Below are 17,265 nucleotides of genomic sequence, written 5' to 3'. Positions count from 1 at the left end.
AACTTCTATACAGGAAGTTTTGAGGGAATGGTGTTGAATTTAGAACAATGGTCATTATATGCAGCAGCAATAAAAGGATGTGCTAATACATCCCATCAGCAGATTGCTGAAAAAGAAAACTTTTATCTCGGAAACCTAATTAGTATCACTTATAAGATAGCACATTAGAGCAAAAGGATAGAAGATATTTGAAAATTATATAATTGACAAATTTAAATGTGAATTATTTCAGAGCCTCTTGATTTGCCAAAATGGATAATGAATGGATTTTAGCTGTAGTGCATTTTCTCAAGATACTATTTTCAGTAGCAACTTAATATTGTGAAAAACATTGGTACTTCACTTATCTTGTGACTTGGAGCTAACTATTTAATTTCTTTTGGCCTCTATTTAAACTTTTTTGTAATATGAGAGACTTGAACTAGTTCTCTAAAGACCCAAGGAATCCATGTTGAGTAGGAGTTACTGGTCTGAGCATAAAGTAGCATATAATTATAAAGAAACAAAAATAATTGAGCCACCTGAAGCTTAACTCTACTTTCATGCTGTGAACTAATAAATGGTTGCTAACTAGCTAGCTCCTGGCTGCTAAACATGACTTTGTTTCACTGAAAATTGTTACTATGAAATTCAAGTGTCATTGGGCAAGACCGTCTCATCAGAAGTCGTTCTAAAATGTCTTTTTCTGCTCATCCTTCTTCTTTTTCATGCCCTGACACAGTACAGGGTTCTCTTGAGCTATGACACCCATATAAATAAGACTACCCCAGTGGCTAACAACCCCATGTTCATCTGGATGAACCACAAACTTCCTAATGATCTCCCAGGCCAGGGTAAGATATCCTTTAGTGAATTTTGTTTCCATGAAGTTGCTTTTCAGGGTAAGGTAAGTACTTTCAATGGTTTATGCAATTAGCACGTGCTTTTATGTTTTCATTTGTTTTGTTTGTTGTCTAAATTAGATTTGCCAAGTTTGTAAAATGTGGACTTTACTTCCCTGCCTAATGAATATTACCTTTCTGATTAAATACTAAAAATATCCCTAATCTAATTTAGCTATACCTCTCTTTAATATATGTCTTACCTACCAACAAAATTTATCCTATAGAAAATTAAACTTGACAGTTGGAAAAATGAACACAAAGACATGTATTCTTTCTTTTTTTTTTTTTGTAAATATTTTATTTATTTATTTGACAGAGAGATCACAAGTAGGCAGAGAGGCAGGCAGAGAGAGAGGGGAAAGCAGGCTCCCTGCTGAGCAGAGAGCCCGATGCGGGGCTTTATCCCAGGACCCTGAGATCATGACCTGAGCCGAAGGCAGAGGCTTAACCCACTGAGCCACCTAGGCATGCCAAGACATGTATTCTTAATGCCACTTATTCCATTTTATCGCAATAAACTCAAAGTATACATATTTCAGCAAGGAACACAAGATGCCTTCAGCCATTGGTCATCAGTGAGCATGGCTTCAAAAGTCTCCCCCATTTCCTCATCAGATACATACTTGGGTTATCATGATGGCTACCCACCTACTTAAAATGAGTTCCTATCATGTCATGGAAAGCCCTACCATGAGCAGGACTTCACCCATGTGACTACCGAGGCAACCACCTAACATTTGCCGTCACTGGACAGGACCAGCCAGGTATGTCCTGGACAACAATGTCTCAGGAAAATCTGGCTTAGCCAAGGCTTCTTACAATGAATATTAAGTAATTTCATGTTACTAATCTATTTCTTGAGAAAAAAATGTTTAAATTTGGACAAATATTTATGCCCAAAGATGCAAAAAAAAAAAAAAAAAGGAAGAAACATTAACAAAATGATTTAGCAAATGATGATATATCCCAAATAGAATATCACAATTAAAATAATTATTTACAAAGAATTTTAAATGACATAGGAAAACTTATAAGGTAAATTAACAGGAAAATAAACAACTTTTTTATTTAATGAAATTCTAACTTTGTAAAACAATGTTAGAAATAGCCTGTAAAGAAATATGCTAAAATGTTAACAGTGGTGGCTTCTGAGTAATAGGATCTTAGGAATATTAAGTATTTGTTGGTTTGTTTGGTTCATTGGCTGGTTGGTAGTTTGGGACTTTTTCTTTTCTTTTCTTTTTTTGCTATTTTATGTTTTTCTTAATTTTCCAAATTTTTCCATAATGAGTATATTAATTTACCATTTTTAAATATTAAAAAATAAACTAGAACTATTTCTCTCCCAGTCCTGGTCTGTAGCCAGAAACTGAAGCTGATATGATATAAAGAGAAAAGTTCTGGTTTGATGCACTTGATTGTGTTAATGTGTTTGACACACTTCGTATGTTTTCAGTCCTCTTGCATCCCATGAGTCAAATATGGTTAAAAATGATTCTTTTATTTTTATTCAGTAGCCATGAGCAGTTGGCTAAAGCAAAGAAGCAAGGAGGGAGGCGGAAAGTGAGGTTCCCACTCTTCTAAACAATAAGCAATCCTGAGCTGATTTCAGGTTGACTGTTATCATTTTTCAAGTTTTTTGTTTTGTTTTGCTTATTTATTTGACAGAGAGAGATTACAAGTAGATAGAGAGGCAGGCAGAGAGAGAGAGAGGGAAGCAGGCTCCCTGCGGAGCAGAGAGCCGGATGCAGGGCTTGATCCCAGGACTCCGGGATCATGACCTGAGCCGGAGGCAGAGGCTTAACCCACTGAGCCACCCAGGCGCCCGGTTAGCTAACATACAGTGTTATTTAGTTGGAGGTGTCCAGAATAGTGATTCAGTACTTCCATACATCCCCCTGTGCTCATCACAGCAACTGTCCTCCTTCATCCCCATCACCTATTTCACCCATGTCCGCACCTCCCTCTCCTCTGGTAACCATAAGATTGTTCTCTATAATTAAGAGTTTCTTTCTTGCTTTCTGTCTCTCTCTTTCTCTCTGTCCCCTTGGCTTGTTGACTTTGTTTCTTAAATTCCACATATGAGTGAAATAATATAGTATTTCTTTTTCTCTTCTTTCGCTTAGCATTATCCTCTCTAACTCTCTCTCTACTCTAACTCCATCCATGTCATTGCCAATGGCAAGATTTCATTCTTTTTTATGATTGACTGATATTTCATTTCATATAAAGATGTGACATATAAATATATATTTATTAATTATATTTTATAATTATGTTAATCATATACTATACTGTTATATGTTTATATATGAATTTTTATATATTATATAATTTATATATATCTATACATATACATATATACACATAATATATAATATACATATATAAATTTCTATATAAAATATATATTACATATAATAATTACAATAATATATGTCTGTTCATGTCTTCTGCCCATTTTTAAATATTTTTTAAATAATTTTATTTATTTATTTGACAGAGAGAGACATCACAAATAGGCAGAGAGGCAGGCAGAGAGGAGAGGAAGCAGGCTCCCCGCTGAGCAGAGAGCCTGATGCAGGGCTCCATCCCAGGACCCTAAGACCACAACCTGAGCTGAAGGCAGAGGCTTAACCCACTGACCTGCCCAGGTGCCACTTCTGCCCATTTTTAATTGGATTGTCGTTTCAGTGTTTTATAAGGTCTCAATGTATTTTGGATCCTAACATTTTATTGGATATGTCATTGGCAAATATCTCCTCCCATTCTGTAGATTGCCTTATAGTTTTGTTGATTCTTTGCTTCGCTCTGCAGAGACTTTTATTTTTATGTAGTCCCAAGAGTTTGCTTTTGCTTTTGTTTCCCTTGCCTGAGGAGACATACCTAGAAAGAAATTGCTATGACTGATATCAAAGAAGTAACCATCTCTGCTTTCTTCTGGGACTTTTGTGGTTTCAGGTCTCATCTTTAGGTCTTTAATCCTATTCCAAATAATAAGATACCTAGGAATAAACCTAACCAAAGAAGTGAAAGACCTGTACTCTGAAAACTGTAAAACACTGATGAAATTGAAGATGACACAAAGAAATGAAAAGACATTCCATGGTTATGTATTGGAAGAACAAATATTGTTAAAGTGTCCGTACTACCCAAAGCAATCTACACATTTAAGTCAATCCCTATCAAAATACAAACAGCATTTTTCCAGAGCTAGACCAATCTTAAAATTTGTATGGGCCCACAAAAGACTCCCAATATCCAAAGCAATCTTGAAAAAGAAAAGCAAAACTCGGGACGCCTGGGTGGCTCAGTTGGTTAAGCGGCTGCCTTCGGCTCAGGTCATGATCCCAGCATCCTGGGATCGAGTCCCACATCGGGCTCCTTGCTTGGCGGGGACCCTGCTTCTCCCTCTGCCTCTGCCTGCCACTCTGTCTGCCTGTGCTCGCTCTCGCTTCTCTCTCTCTGACAAATAAATAAATAAAATCTTTAAAAAAAAAAAAAAAGAAAAGAAAAACTAACATTGCCTTTTAAAGTTGATTTTTTTTTCATTAACAAGCTTTTTTTCTTAATTATCTCTAGAACCAACTTCAAGATTTGTAGGTTTAAACCAAACTTACATGGGTTTCTGCAACTCTGCTTTTTTCTTTTGTAGCTTTTTGAATTACAATTATTTTTTCTTATTTATATTTCTTATTTTCTTGTATTTCTTGTTTGGTTCATTGGTTGGTTGGGACTTTTTCTTTCTTTTTTTTTTTTGCTATTTTATATTTTTTTATTTTTTATGTTCCCTTAATTATAGTGACAATATTAGTTTGTATTTTTAATGTATTTCCTTAAGAGTTTTGGGGCACCTGGGTGGCTCAGTGGGTTAAAGCCTCTGCCTTCGGCTCAGGTCATGATCCTCAGGGTCTTGGGATCAAGCCCCACATTGGGCTCTCTGCTCAGCAGGGAGCCTGCTTCTTCCTCTCTCTCTGCCTGCCTCTCTGCTTACCTGTGAGCTCTGTCTGTCAAATAAATAAATAAAAATCTTAAAAAAAAAAAAAAGAGATTTTAGGTATTTTTTATTCAGTAGAATGATCTGTTCTTTGTAAAATGCTCAACTTCTCAAAAAGAAATTTTAAAAAATATTTTATGTATTTATTTGAGCAAGAGAGAACATGAGTGGGTAGCTGTGGAGAGGAAGAAGCAAACTCCCCACTGAGCAGGGAGCCCGAGGTGAGGCTCCATCCCACGACCCCGGGATCATGACCTGAGCCAAAGGTAGACACTTAACCAACTGAGCCACCCAGACACCCTTCAAAAAGCAGTTTTTGAGAGAGCTCTCCTTATTTACCCCAAAGAGATCACATTAAATATTCATGTTATATTATTCTTATTACAGGGACATTGTATCAGTCTGAGCAACTTCACTTCATCCTCATTTAACCAGAAAATTCAGTTAGCCGGAGCTTTTCATTACTCAGCTGTTCCTACATTTAATTTCAAACTTTAAAAATAAAGTAACTCAATCTTTCAAATAGTATACCAATAAGATATTCCTCTGGTCTTTTATCTGGGTACACAACAGCCCCCTAAGTAACCAAATGTTTCATCTGAGATAACACCATCACTGTCATTTCATTCATTCTACAAAGATTTACTAGTGCCAGGCAGTGTTCGAAGCACTTGGGACACAGCAATGGACAAGGTGCATTTGTTTCTGTTCCTCATCCACAACATCATCATCTGCCTCCTGGGTTACAATAACATCCACCTGACTTCCTGCTTCAGTTCAGCTTCCTGTCTACCTTCCATCCAAACAACATTGCCACCAGAATGAAAGCGTGGATCCAATCATATCGTTATATTTTGCTAACACTCAATTGGCAGCTCCCCTTTCACCATAAAGTCCAAGTGACTTATTAGAGCACAAAATGTCCATTAATTTTCCCTCTTCTCCAGCTTTATCTTTCTTCTTACCTGAAATCCCTTTCCCATTCCTTCAATTTTTACCTACTTCTTTAAAAAAAGGAAGGGTGAGGGACACCTGGGTGGCTCAGTCGGTTAAGCTGCTGGTCATGATCCCAAGATCCTGGGATCGAGTCCCTCATTGGGCTCCTTGCTCAGCGGGGAGCCTGCTTCTCTCTCTGCCTCTGCCTCTGCTTGCTTGTGCACTCTCGCTTTCTCTCTCTCTCATTCTCTCTGACAAATAAATAAATAAAATCTTTAAAAAAAAAAAAGAGGGAGAGAAAAAAAAAGGGAGGGTGACGAGTCTTGCAACTTTATGCCCGTGTCCTTAGTGATACTAATCTCTCTGATTAAAATGTATCACTCCCCCTAAAGATGAGAAGCTTCTCATCTTCAACATTTAACTTAAATTTCATTTGTGTAAGCTTCTTAGCATCCCAGGAGGCTATTGATCTTGCTTATATCCCACCAGACTTCTAACATAGGATTTATATCATACTTACTTGTTTACACATTTTTTAAACCATACACTGTTTAAATTTAGGGTCTATTTTTTTTTTTATTTAAATTCACTTAGCCTACATATAGAACATCATTAGTTTCAGTTGTAGAGTTTAGTGATTCATCAGTTGCATGTAACACCCAGTGCTCTTCACATCACGTGCCCTCCTTAATGCCCATCACCCAGTTACCCCATACGCTCACCCACCTCCCCTACAACAACCCTCAGTTTGTTTCCTATGATTAAGAGTCTCTCATGGTTTGTCTCCCTCTCTGATTTCTTCCCATTCTGCTTTTCCTCTCTTCCCCTATGAATTTTTTTAAATTCTGCATATGAGTGAAATGATATAATTATCTTACTATGATTGACTTATTTTACTCAGCATAATACCGTCCAATTCCATCCATGTCAATGTAAATGGTAAGAGTTCATTCTTTTTTGATGCCTGAGTAATATTCCATTGTGTATATATACCACATCTTCTTTATCCATTCACCTGTTGATGAGCATCTCGGCTCTTCCCATAGTTTAGCTATTGTGGAAATTTCTTCTATAAACATTGTGGTATAGGTACCCCTTCAGATCACTACATTTGTATCTTTGGGATAAATGCCTAGTAGTACAATTGCCGGGTCGTAGGGTAGCTCTATTTTTAACTTCTTGGGGAACTTCCATACTGTTTGCTTGCCACCAACAGTGTAGGAGGTTTCCCCTGTCTGCACATCCTCACCAATATTTGTTGTTCCTGACTGTTTAATTTTAGCCATTCTAACTGGTGTGAAGTGGTATCTCATTATGGTTTGGGGTCTATTCTTTATTCACATCTACCCAACAAAGTGCCTTCAAAGGAACAAAGGAAGGAAGGACAATAACTATAAACCTGAGTTTCTACTCAACACATAGCCACACTGTATTAATTTTAGTCAATTTACTAAGTGTGAGTTTCTTCCTTCTTCAGATCAGGAGATTTGTTAACTGATCCCAAGATTCTTTCCAACTATCAGATTGTATGACTTGGTTTTATAAACTCATTTTACCATCACTGTCAATCTAATTAAATAGACTGTAATAACCATAGCAGCCACCAGAAGGCAGCTAAAGCTTAATTTTTGAACTAATGTCCCACTGTGACTTGACTAATTCAAGCAAAACTGAAAAATATGTTGAATTAACAACCATTATATTTAAATAGTATACAGTATATTTAAATATCATAAGTATTTTTAGTGTGACAAGATGTGTGTGCTGTCAGGGGTAGATAGGAATTGAGATGCAGGAGGACCCAGCAGACAGAACTCCTCCAGTTCCACCAATTCACGCTGTAGTCTAGGGGATATGTCATTTCAGTAGACTGATGAGTAGAATCGCTGATACCTAGAAATTTATTTCTCGCACCAACTTTGAGAGTGGTGGTAATAGCATTGGTGGCGGGGAGTGATAGGAGTGATGATTACAGTGATAATCAGAATTCGCACCATCAGATATACTCATCCAAATCCAAAATACTAATCTGTTTCTGCCATGATGAGAGAGAAATCCAGAGCTCACATCTTCACTGTTAAAAATTTTCCCCTTAACCCTCTTACACCGTTGGTGGGAGTGCAAGTTAGTACAGCCACTTCAGAAAACAGTGTGGAGATTCCTCAAAAAATTAAAAATAGATCTACCCTATGACCTGGGAATTGCACTATTGGGCATTTACCCCAAAGATACAGATGTAGTAAAAAGAAGGGCTACATGCACCCCAATGTTCATAGCAGCAATGTCCACAATAGCCAAACTGTGGGAAGAGCTAAGATGCTCTTTAACAGGCGAATGGATAAAGAAGATATGATCCATATATACCGTGGAATATTATGCCTTCGTCAGAAAGGAAGAATACCCAACTTCTGTATCAACATGGACGGGACTAGAGGAGATTATGCTGAGTGAAATAAGTCAAGCAGAGAAAGTCAATTATCATACGGTTCCACTTAAATGTGGAACATAAGAAATAGCATGAAAGACATTAGGAGAAGGAAGGGAAAAGTGGAGGGGGGGGGAGGCGGAGGGGGAGATAAACCATGAGAGACTGTGGACTCCAAGAAACAAACTGAGGGTTTTACAGGGGAGGTAGGTGAGGAGATGGGTGACCCTGGTTTGGGGTATTAAGGAGGACACATATTGAATGGAGCCCTGGTTGTTATATGTAAACAATGAATCTTGGAATACTACATCAAAAACTAACAATGTGGGGCGTCAGGGTGGCTCAGTGGGTTAAAGCCTCTGCTTTCGGCTCAGGTCATGGTCTCCAGGTCCTGGGATTGAGCCCCGCATAGGGCTCTCTGCTCAGCAGGGAGCCTGCTTCCCTTCCTCTCTCTCTCTCTCTCTCTCTGCCTGCCTCTCTGCCTACTTGTGATCTCTGTCTGTCAAATAAAAAAATAAAATCTTTAAAAAATAAAAAAACTAATGATGTACTGGTATGGTGACCAACATAACATAATAATAAAAAAAATTCCTCTTAGCAGAAAACAAGATAAGAAGCAGAGGCCAAAGGGTATGTTAGTTAGCAAAGCATAAATCCTTCCAAGTCACCCCTTATAGAAAGCATGGAGACATTTTTAGTGAAAAAAATTCATGCACATGGTGTTAAAATTCAATAGTAAAAATGTTCATAATGGAATGTGAGTGTGCCTGGTCCCTCCTTTGTCAGATCTGGTCTCTGAGTCACTTCTGCCTTTAGTTTATTGCATATTTCTAAATAATATGCAAACATTCATAATTTATATGTATAATAGTATGCATATATTCATAATTGCATATTTCTAAATAATATGCATATATTCATTATTCATAAGCTTTGGATCTTATCTGTTTATTTCTTGTATTTGATGAAAGATTTAGTTCATCTTCACCAGCCCTACTTCTTTTCTAACCTTTTCTCAATATAGTTATATTTGTCAGTGCATTTATTGGGTACCTTTGTAATTTTAGTTAATATGCATAAGCTTCTAGTATTGTTCTACCAAACTATATAAAAAACTTCATGGAGCTCCTGGGTGGCTCAGTCAGTTAAGCATCTGCCTTCAGCTCAGGTTATGATCCCAGGGCCCTGGGACCAAGCCCCATGTTGGGCTCCCTGCTCAGTGGGAAATCTGCTTGTTCCTCTCCCTCTCCTTCTCCCTCCACTTGTTCTCTCTCACATAAATAAACAAAATCTTAAAAAAATAAAATAAAATAAAAGCTTCTTGCTTCCCAGCTTGGTAAGAGGAAGATATTACTATCTCTATCCTTCCTACTACCTCCTTCCTACCTCCCAGATTCTCCTGTATTTTTAATTTGTCATAGCTGATAATATTTATTTGGTAGCCATATAAACTCTCTGTCATTCACCTATAAGTTGATTCTGTAAGTTGAAAATTAGTAACATTTTCATCATTATTATTTATATAAAGCAAAATAAGACTCTATTGCTTAGAATCCATTCCATTTTTCCTTCTTGGACTCACTAACTTCCTATTCTAACCAGAGTCCATTGTGGCATATATGAACCATGACTTTCTTGTACAGTTTTACTCTTGTTGTCCTTCTCAGTTTAGGCCTGTTCCTCTGCGTTTTCAGTTTCTGCTTCAATGCTTCCTTGGGTTGGATCCCCATTTTCCTGAATTCCACTTGCCTTTCTGTCAGTCTCTTAAATTCCTTCATCTTTACAACTCCACCTGCATATGTGTGCTCTAATAAATTAAATCACTTACATCCATCATTGACTTCTGTCAATGACCCAGGAGCCCTTGGGAAGAACCAGCAGGCAACACTGACTTTTAATACTCCACAATGATTGTCTTTTCCTCTGATTGTGCTTGGTATTAAAAAAAATAGTTGACTCTGGGGCCTCGGGTGACTCAGTCAGTTAAGTGTCCGACTCTTGATTTCGGCTCAGGTCATGATTCAGGATTGTGAGATCAAGCCCTGCATCAGTATCCACGCTCAGCAAGTGGAGTCTGCTTGTCTTTCTCCCTCCCACCGCTTGCGGAGTCTCTCTCTTCCTCTTTCTTTCTCTCTCTCTCCCTCTCTCTCAAATAAATATATAAAATCTTTTAAAAAAAATAGTTGACTCTTTCTTCCTCTGTGAATTCTTCTTAGGTATATTGGTTTCAAGGACATCAGGTGGGTTTCCACCAAAACTATTTACATACTGGAAACTATATCATGTTCTTGTAACCTTTGGTGATTCCCATAAGAGACACAGGGTACAGACTCTAAGGACCGCCAACATTAAACCACGTCCCCTAGCATAATCCAGGTAGTTTTCCTCAGAGACCACAGATACAGGACCTATATTACCAATTAAGAGATTCATAAAAGATGAGGTGTTTTTTTTTTTCAAAGTTCTCTCCTTCTCCCTCCTTCAAATTAGATTATACATCTAGAATCTTTGAAATGTTTTTCAAGTGTTTCCTTATGTGTTTCCTTATTCCTTTCAATGTGTTTCCTTACTAATGCATTTTTCACTGTCTTTTCTGCCACAGGCCCTCAAGTCCTGTTGATTGCAGTCTTCACTCTCACAGGAGCTGTGGTTCTGCTCCTGCTCATTGCTCTTCTGGTGCTGAGGTACTCACCACCTGCTTTGTCTTGCTGTGTCCACAGAGTGGGTTGGGGTGGGGGAGGGCGGGGAGATGGGTAAGTCTGATGTCATTCAAGGATAATGTATATTCATAAGAAGGTGTCTAGACAGATCTAAGATCATGAAGGCATTCTGCATCAAAGACTACACCAAGGGCAGAATAGTATTGAATGGATCAGTTTGAGACTCCTGAACTCATATCTGTCTCAGTTCTGTGACTTACTAGTTGTGGGGTTTTAGTGTATTATTTACACGTTACTATCCTCATCCGAACTGTTGTAAGAACTTGAAATAAGCTGTGGATAGTGACCACCATACAATAGGCATCCTATATGTGAAAATAGCTCTTTTGCTGTCTTATTGGTATTTTGTGGGAAATTTAAATCTCTATATTATATAGTGTTCAGGCTGGAAAAGTCCAGAAATCACCTGCCTCAAACCTCCCATTGTAGCATGGGGAAAGAGACCCAGAAAACCCAATGGCTTGTCTGGTGTCACATCACCAGGTAGCTGTAGGACCGAAACTAGCACTCAAGCCTTCTGACCCTCAATTTCATGGTTGTTCTACTCAATTTGGACAGAGGAAATGCCCGGCACAGTGTTAGAGGCATAGTGTATACTCAGAAATATTTGTTGAACATATAAATGAATGGGTGAATGCCACACTACACTAATCTGTGTATGTTAAATACATAAAACTTTCCATACCATTATATTGTCAGGATCACCTCCATTTCCTAACTGAACCGGACAATAATTTTTCTCTTCGTATCACACACTTTGATCTGTATAGCACTGTACTGTCTCACGAGAGAGTCCAGTCTATTATATGTCAGGTAATGGTTTCTCCAAGAAAGGAAGTCAATTGTTCTGTTCAGTCTGAAGGCAGAACTTGACTGCTGTAACTGCTTACCCCAAATTTGAGCTGTAAATACACATATACTGTGTATGATGACCATTTAGTTGAAGATAACCAGAAACCAAAATTTGAGGAGAATAAAGTCAGTCAAGAGCAAAGTCAGAGAGGCAGCTGTTTTCCTTCAGAAACCAAGTCCAAATGAGTGTCAGGTTAAGGTAGAGGGGAAATCAAAGGTGAGAGACAGTAACAGATGGAAACAGGCAGAGACAGGTCTTCCCAATGGTGTGTCCACAAGGAGATCTGGTAGATACATGTTATCCTTAGAGTTTTCCATGACAACTGCTTATATATGGAAAGTAGTGAATGATTTATGGCAACCTCTGTTTCAAATGAATGACACATGGCTCTTGGAATGTAGAGTCTCTTGGAATGAAGAGATGAGAGCCTTTAAGGCCAAAAGCTTTCTTGGCTCCAGGATCATAATCATTGGTCAATGATATGCTGTTTTATATGTGATTAATAGAGGAATACTCAGAGTTAGATGGAAGCATAGGAAGAAAATAGTCATTTCTGCTTAGAATCCATTAAGAAGGGCATCATGAATGACCTAAGAAGGTGCGTAGGTAGAAGTTTGTGAAATAACGATAAGCAAACAAGCAAAGATAAACTCAAAGACAAAGAGGCCAATTCAGATTCCAGAAGCAGACATAGCAAGCAAGAGAATTTGGAATATGCTAGGGGTGACATTACAAGTCAATTGGGAAATGATGTTGGCATAGTAAGCTTGCAACATGGAAAAAATGAAATTAAAATCCTACCTGAAACCACACACAAATATAGAATTCACTCCATATGGATTATAAATGGAATAAAGACTTAAAGGTGAAATTCAAACTTCAAAACTAAGAGGACATTAATAGAAAAAGACTTTATGATCTCAAGTGGGAAAATATTTCTCAGTTAAGATAAAAAAGAAAAGTCATAAAAGAAACAAAATAAATGTAGCCACAATAAAAACTAAATGTTCTATACAATAAAGTTAAAATGAGCAATAAACAAGAAGAAAATACTTGCAACTCTAAAGGACTAAAGATCTGTTTTGTAGAATGTATAGGGAACTCATGAAATTATGACATATGGGCAAAATTTTGAATGAATTTATATAACTATTCTATAAAATAGCTTGAAAGTATTTGAAAATATATTGAATCTCTCTATAATAAAAAAAATGAAACACAAAACAATAAATACCATCTCACATACATCATAATGGTAAAAAAAAAAAAAAAAGAAGTTTGATAATACCAAATGTTAAGAATCTGGAAGAAATGGGAATTCTCATGTTGGAAGGCTGGAAGTGGTATAACCACTTTGGGAAACAGTTTGACCATATCTGCAAAGTTGTAAGTGTTTCTTATAATCCAAGAATTCTGCTTTATCTGTACTATCTGGGGAAACACGTAAAATAGTGACATTTTGAATGCTTAAATACATGTTACATTTTCTCCGTGCTTTTCTATTTTCTTTATATACTTGTTTCTTAAAGGCATAAATGCATAAAAAGAACAGGATTGTTTAGGAATTTAGTGTATTCTCTGGTGGCTTAAAAATTAACATATTTGCTTTTCAAGCTTACCAGTCTTGAATTGTGTCTGTTTTGTCCTTACTTTTTCCATATCATCTGTTCTGATTCTTTGTAATAGTGAAGGGCTGCCTTAGTGAAGGACGGAGACAATGAAATGAAATGGAAAGAAAAGAAATAAAAGAAAGGAAGGAAGGAAGAAAAAAATAAACCATCATCAGAAATCCTTACAGCTGACCTAATGGTCAGCATTCACCAGTTTGGAGAACACGGAGTCATACCATTGGGCTAACAACTCTCACCACATATCTACCTGAGAAAATCAGGGTTGTAAATTTCTCTTAGTGTCCAGAAGCTAAATGACATGAATGTTAATAAATACCTATTGACTGGTTCTGTTCCTCTCACAGAAAATATAAAAAAGAATATGAACTTCGTCAGAAAAAATGGTCCCACATTCCTCCTGAAAACATCTTTCCTCTGGAGACCAATGAGACCAACCAAATTAGCCTGAAGGTAAGGCAAACCTCACCTGTTGAGGAATCCTAGGGCTGGTGCAACTTGCCAGGTATTTGACAAGACTGGTAGCACAGTAAGAAATGGGCCAAGCAGGGATCATTTGCTTGGAATTGCTTAGGAATCTAAGACTTAGACATTTTCTGATTCTTAGCTTCCCGTCTTCCCTTTGATCCTCCAGTGCCCTAAATGTCAGCTGGTGGATCCAATGAACCCTTCATGGAGGCCGAGATTTGGTGTGTTACTTCCTCTTTGCCTCTAACCCAGAAGGGAAATGCATATGGTGTGCATTTGTCATGGAAGCAATGTAGAAACGGACAGAGCTTTTGTGCTCCCCTAAGCCTTGGCTGCGACTCTGCCCACGCTAAGGATGTATGGCTTATCTTGCTGGCCGTGGAAGAAAAAGGCCTCTGCTGACATTTGCCTGCATCTCCCTCAGCCAGGACATGCAACAGCAGCCAGGAGTAATCACTCGCCTTCAGGGCAGCCAGTGCTGGAGCCCAGTGGTCCCATCTGCGGTGCTTACCACAAGGAATTCACGAGTTACATTTTATCACGACTTTGCTGATGAGGAAACCAAAGGATGTGGGGTTAGAAAGCAGTGCAGGATGAACAGGATTACTGCAAATAATAAGAGTGGACACTTACTGAACTCTTCTTAGACCCGTTTTGTCTTCCCCCAAGCCCTGTGAGGTAACAGGGTTAGAACCTGGAGAACGTGGTCATAGTTTGAACCTAGTGTGTCTCACTGTGAAGTCTAAGATCCTAAAACCTACCATTCACCAAATTCTTACAGAGTTTTTATACCAAAGCACACTAAGAGAAGAAGGAGACCCAGCACCTCCACATGAAGGGCATAGCGGGGTTCCCCAGCCCAGGGCCAAGTCAACAGGAGAGTGTGACTTGAGTTGCCTCCCTGCCTAAAATCAGCAAAAGAAAAACTGCAGCCTGGGTAGGGTGTGTGCATAGCTCCTGGCACTCCATCCGTCCCCTACAGGTCATCCTCTAAGAACTAGGAGCCCCTCATGCTGTACCAGGACTAGGTCTCCCTTGTCGCCAATAATGCTCTATTCTGAATAACCCTCTGTGGCGCTGGGAACCTCACACATAAAACTCCTATTTGCAAAGACCACTCTACCTCAGGCAAGCATCAGGATAAAATCCATCCTGCAGTAATTCATAGAAAGGTGCAAATGACCCTAACATTATTGGACTCCCCGAGGGAGAATTTCTAGACCTAAGTGATGAACTGGCAGTACCCCCCGGAAGCAGGAAGGAGACCTCTAGAAGAAGTGCGTGCTCCTCCATCTCTGGTGTGGGACCAGGATGGGCTTTCACGTGGCCCACCTCCGCATACATCCAGCTGTGCCTCCCCTCCTCACGAGCCTCCCCTGCTGCCTCAAAGCCCACATTTCATAATTGTTCTTTTCAGTGAAGCCTAAAATACTGTGTGTCTGTTTTCTTCAAATATAGATATTCCTAGACATAGAACCCATCCATCCCTCATCAGACATTACAGAACTTCTATGCACTAATTCATCAGATTAGCCAGTCACCTGCCTAAGAGAGTCTTTGGGACAATAAGCTTAGGACCTGAGAGGTGATTCGGGGCATGGGGAGTCACGGTCACGCTGTTTCAGGCAAGCTGGGAAGCATGTGGACTAGGATGAGCTGTCAGGAGAGGTTTTCCAGTGCTGTGAGTTAAGTGGAACAGGGAGAAAGCCCAAGAAGGTCAGCCAGAGGGGAAATGCCACACCACCAGACAGGAAGTGGTTCAAGTCCCCGGTGCACGCTGAAGGCAGAGAGAAGGAAACAAGACCAAGGAATGGGATGAAAAAGACTACATCCCTGTACGAGTTCAGAAAGGGACAGAAAACCATAGCAGCCAGACACGGAGAGAAGTGAGAAAGGTCAAAGGGAAGAGTGACAGATGAAATCAATGATGAAAATAACTCATTTGAGGATAAAATACCTAAATTTGCAAAAAAAAAAAAATTCACAAACTTTGTTATGTTTGATGCCCAATACCTGTGTCAGTTAGAATTTCTTTCAGAGAAAGTACTGAGGTTCAAATGGTTTAAATAACCTAATCGAGGGCCCAGAAAAAAGAATATGAGACAAGGCAGCGAGCTCGGATTTTAACGTGCCCGTATGTGATACTTAGTGTCATTTAACCCGCATATGGCGCACTAGTAAAATGAGAAGACATCTGACATTTATGAATCGGCACTGTGCCAGGCATCATGCTTGGAATTTGATAGAGTTTATTTTGCTCCCATTTCAAAAGGTCCTGCGGGGTAAGTTTGAACCAGTATCATTATACATCACAGGTTTCTATGAGAACCAAATTAAAAGATGCCGTAGTTCTCAATCTTTTTTTCTGCCTTGACACCAGAAGTCTGGCAGACCAAGAGCCATATCTAGCCTGCAGTGGTGTGTGTGTGTGTGTGTGTGTGTGTGTGTGTATCTTGTTTCATTCACTATTTAACATCTTTTAAAATTAATTGCCAAATATAAAAATTGGGGAAATGGCATAGGAAAATCCATATTACCAGCTTCTTTTGACAAATCAGGTGATCTGGCAACTCGAGGCTAAACCCAGAGCTGATGGCTGCCCCCTGAGGCACCCCACCCAGTGTCCTCACTTGCATTGCTAATTGGGCCCTGAGGTGTGAGTTTGAAACTCAAGGGCTCAACAGGCTCCTCTGGGAGCACCTGTCTGTAGCCACAGACTGATTCCCAGCAGAACGGGCCAGGAGAGGTAGATATCTGGAGGGAAGGTGCGTAGTGACAGGGAAACACAAGGCAATTGTCACAGTGTTGCTGGGAGCCTGCCCAGCATACTGTGAACCAACAACCCACCAAACAGAGCCTCTTTCTCTGCCTTTGCAGTAGATGGGACAAGATAGAAAGTTTCTATAATAATCAGTCTTTTCTTGTGCCAGATCGATGATGACAAGAGACGAGATACAATTCAGAGACTCCGGCAGTGCAAATACGACAAAAAGGTGACTAGTCTCCTCTGCTTCTCTGAACTCTCAGTCAGGCTGTGTTCCAGGCCTTCTGCTCATTGTAGCCCTGGTCCCTGATGTTGACCGTGTAATGGTGCGGGTTGACCCACCGGGTTGATTCTGGAGCTTTTCACGGGGATGGGCAGGGCTCTGCTTCACAGTTATAAAACTCACAGTCCTGAACAAACTGAAGGACAAATAGAATTTTTAAGAGGGGTAGAGAGTAGGAAGGAAAAAGAGAGCTGCCCAAACCACCCTAGGATGACACCGTGGCTCGCTACAGTGGGGATATAATCCTGTAAGGGGATATTGTATCTTCCTTTCTCCCTGGATCCTCCCTCTTCATTTAACCGTTCTT

At 39.2% G+C, this 17,265-nt stretch overlaps 1 protein-coding gene across 14 annotated transcripts in view; it reads left to right on the top strand.

Moving 5' to 3' along the window:
• The window catches only part of GUCY2C (guanylate cyclase 2C), a 124,013-nt gene that overhangs the window by 78,339 nt on the left and 28,409 nt on the right, over positions 1-17,265 (top strand). For all 14 annotated transcript variants that reach the window (XM_082742345.1, XM_082742349.1, XM_082742342.1 and 11 more), the window contains 4 exons: positions 722-833; positions 10,845-10,926; positions 13,791-13,896; positions 16,842-16,904. In XM_082742345.1, the coding sequence (XP_082598471.1) occupies positions 722-833; positions 10,845-10,926; positions 13,791-13,896; positions 16,842-16,904 (363 nt within the window). The remainder of the gene's footprint in view (positions 1-721; positions 834-10,844; positions 10,927-13,790; positions 13,897-16,841; positions 16,905-17,265) is intronic.

This window comes from Mustela nivalis (assembly GCF_964662115.1).
Source record: "Mustela nivalis genome assembly, chromosome: 7".
NCBI lineage: Eukaryota > Metazoa > Chordata > Mammalia > Carnivora > Mustelidae > Mustela > Mustela nivalis.
The sequence above is the reverse complement of the archived record's forward strand: the minus strand, read 5'-3'. Positions and strand labels throughout refer to the sequence as shown.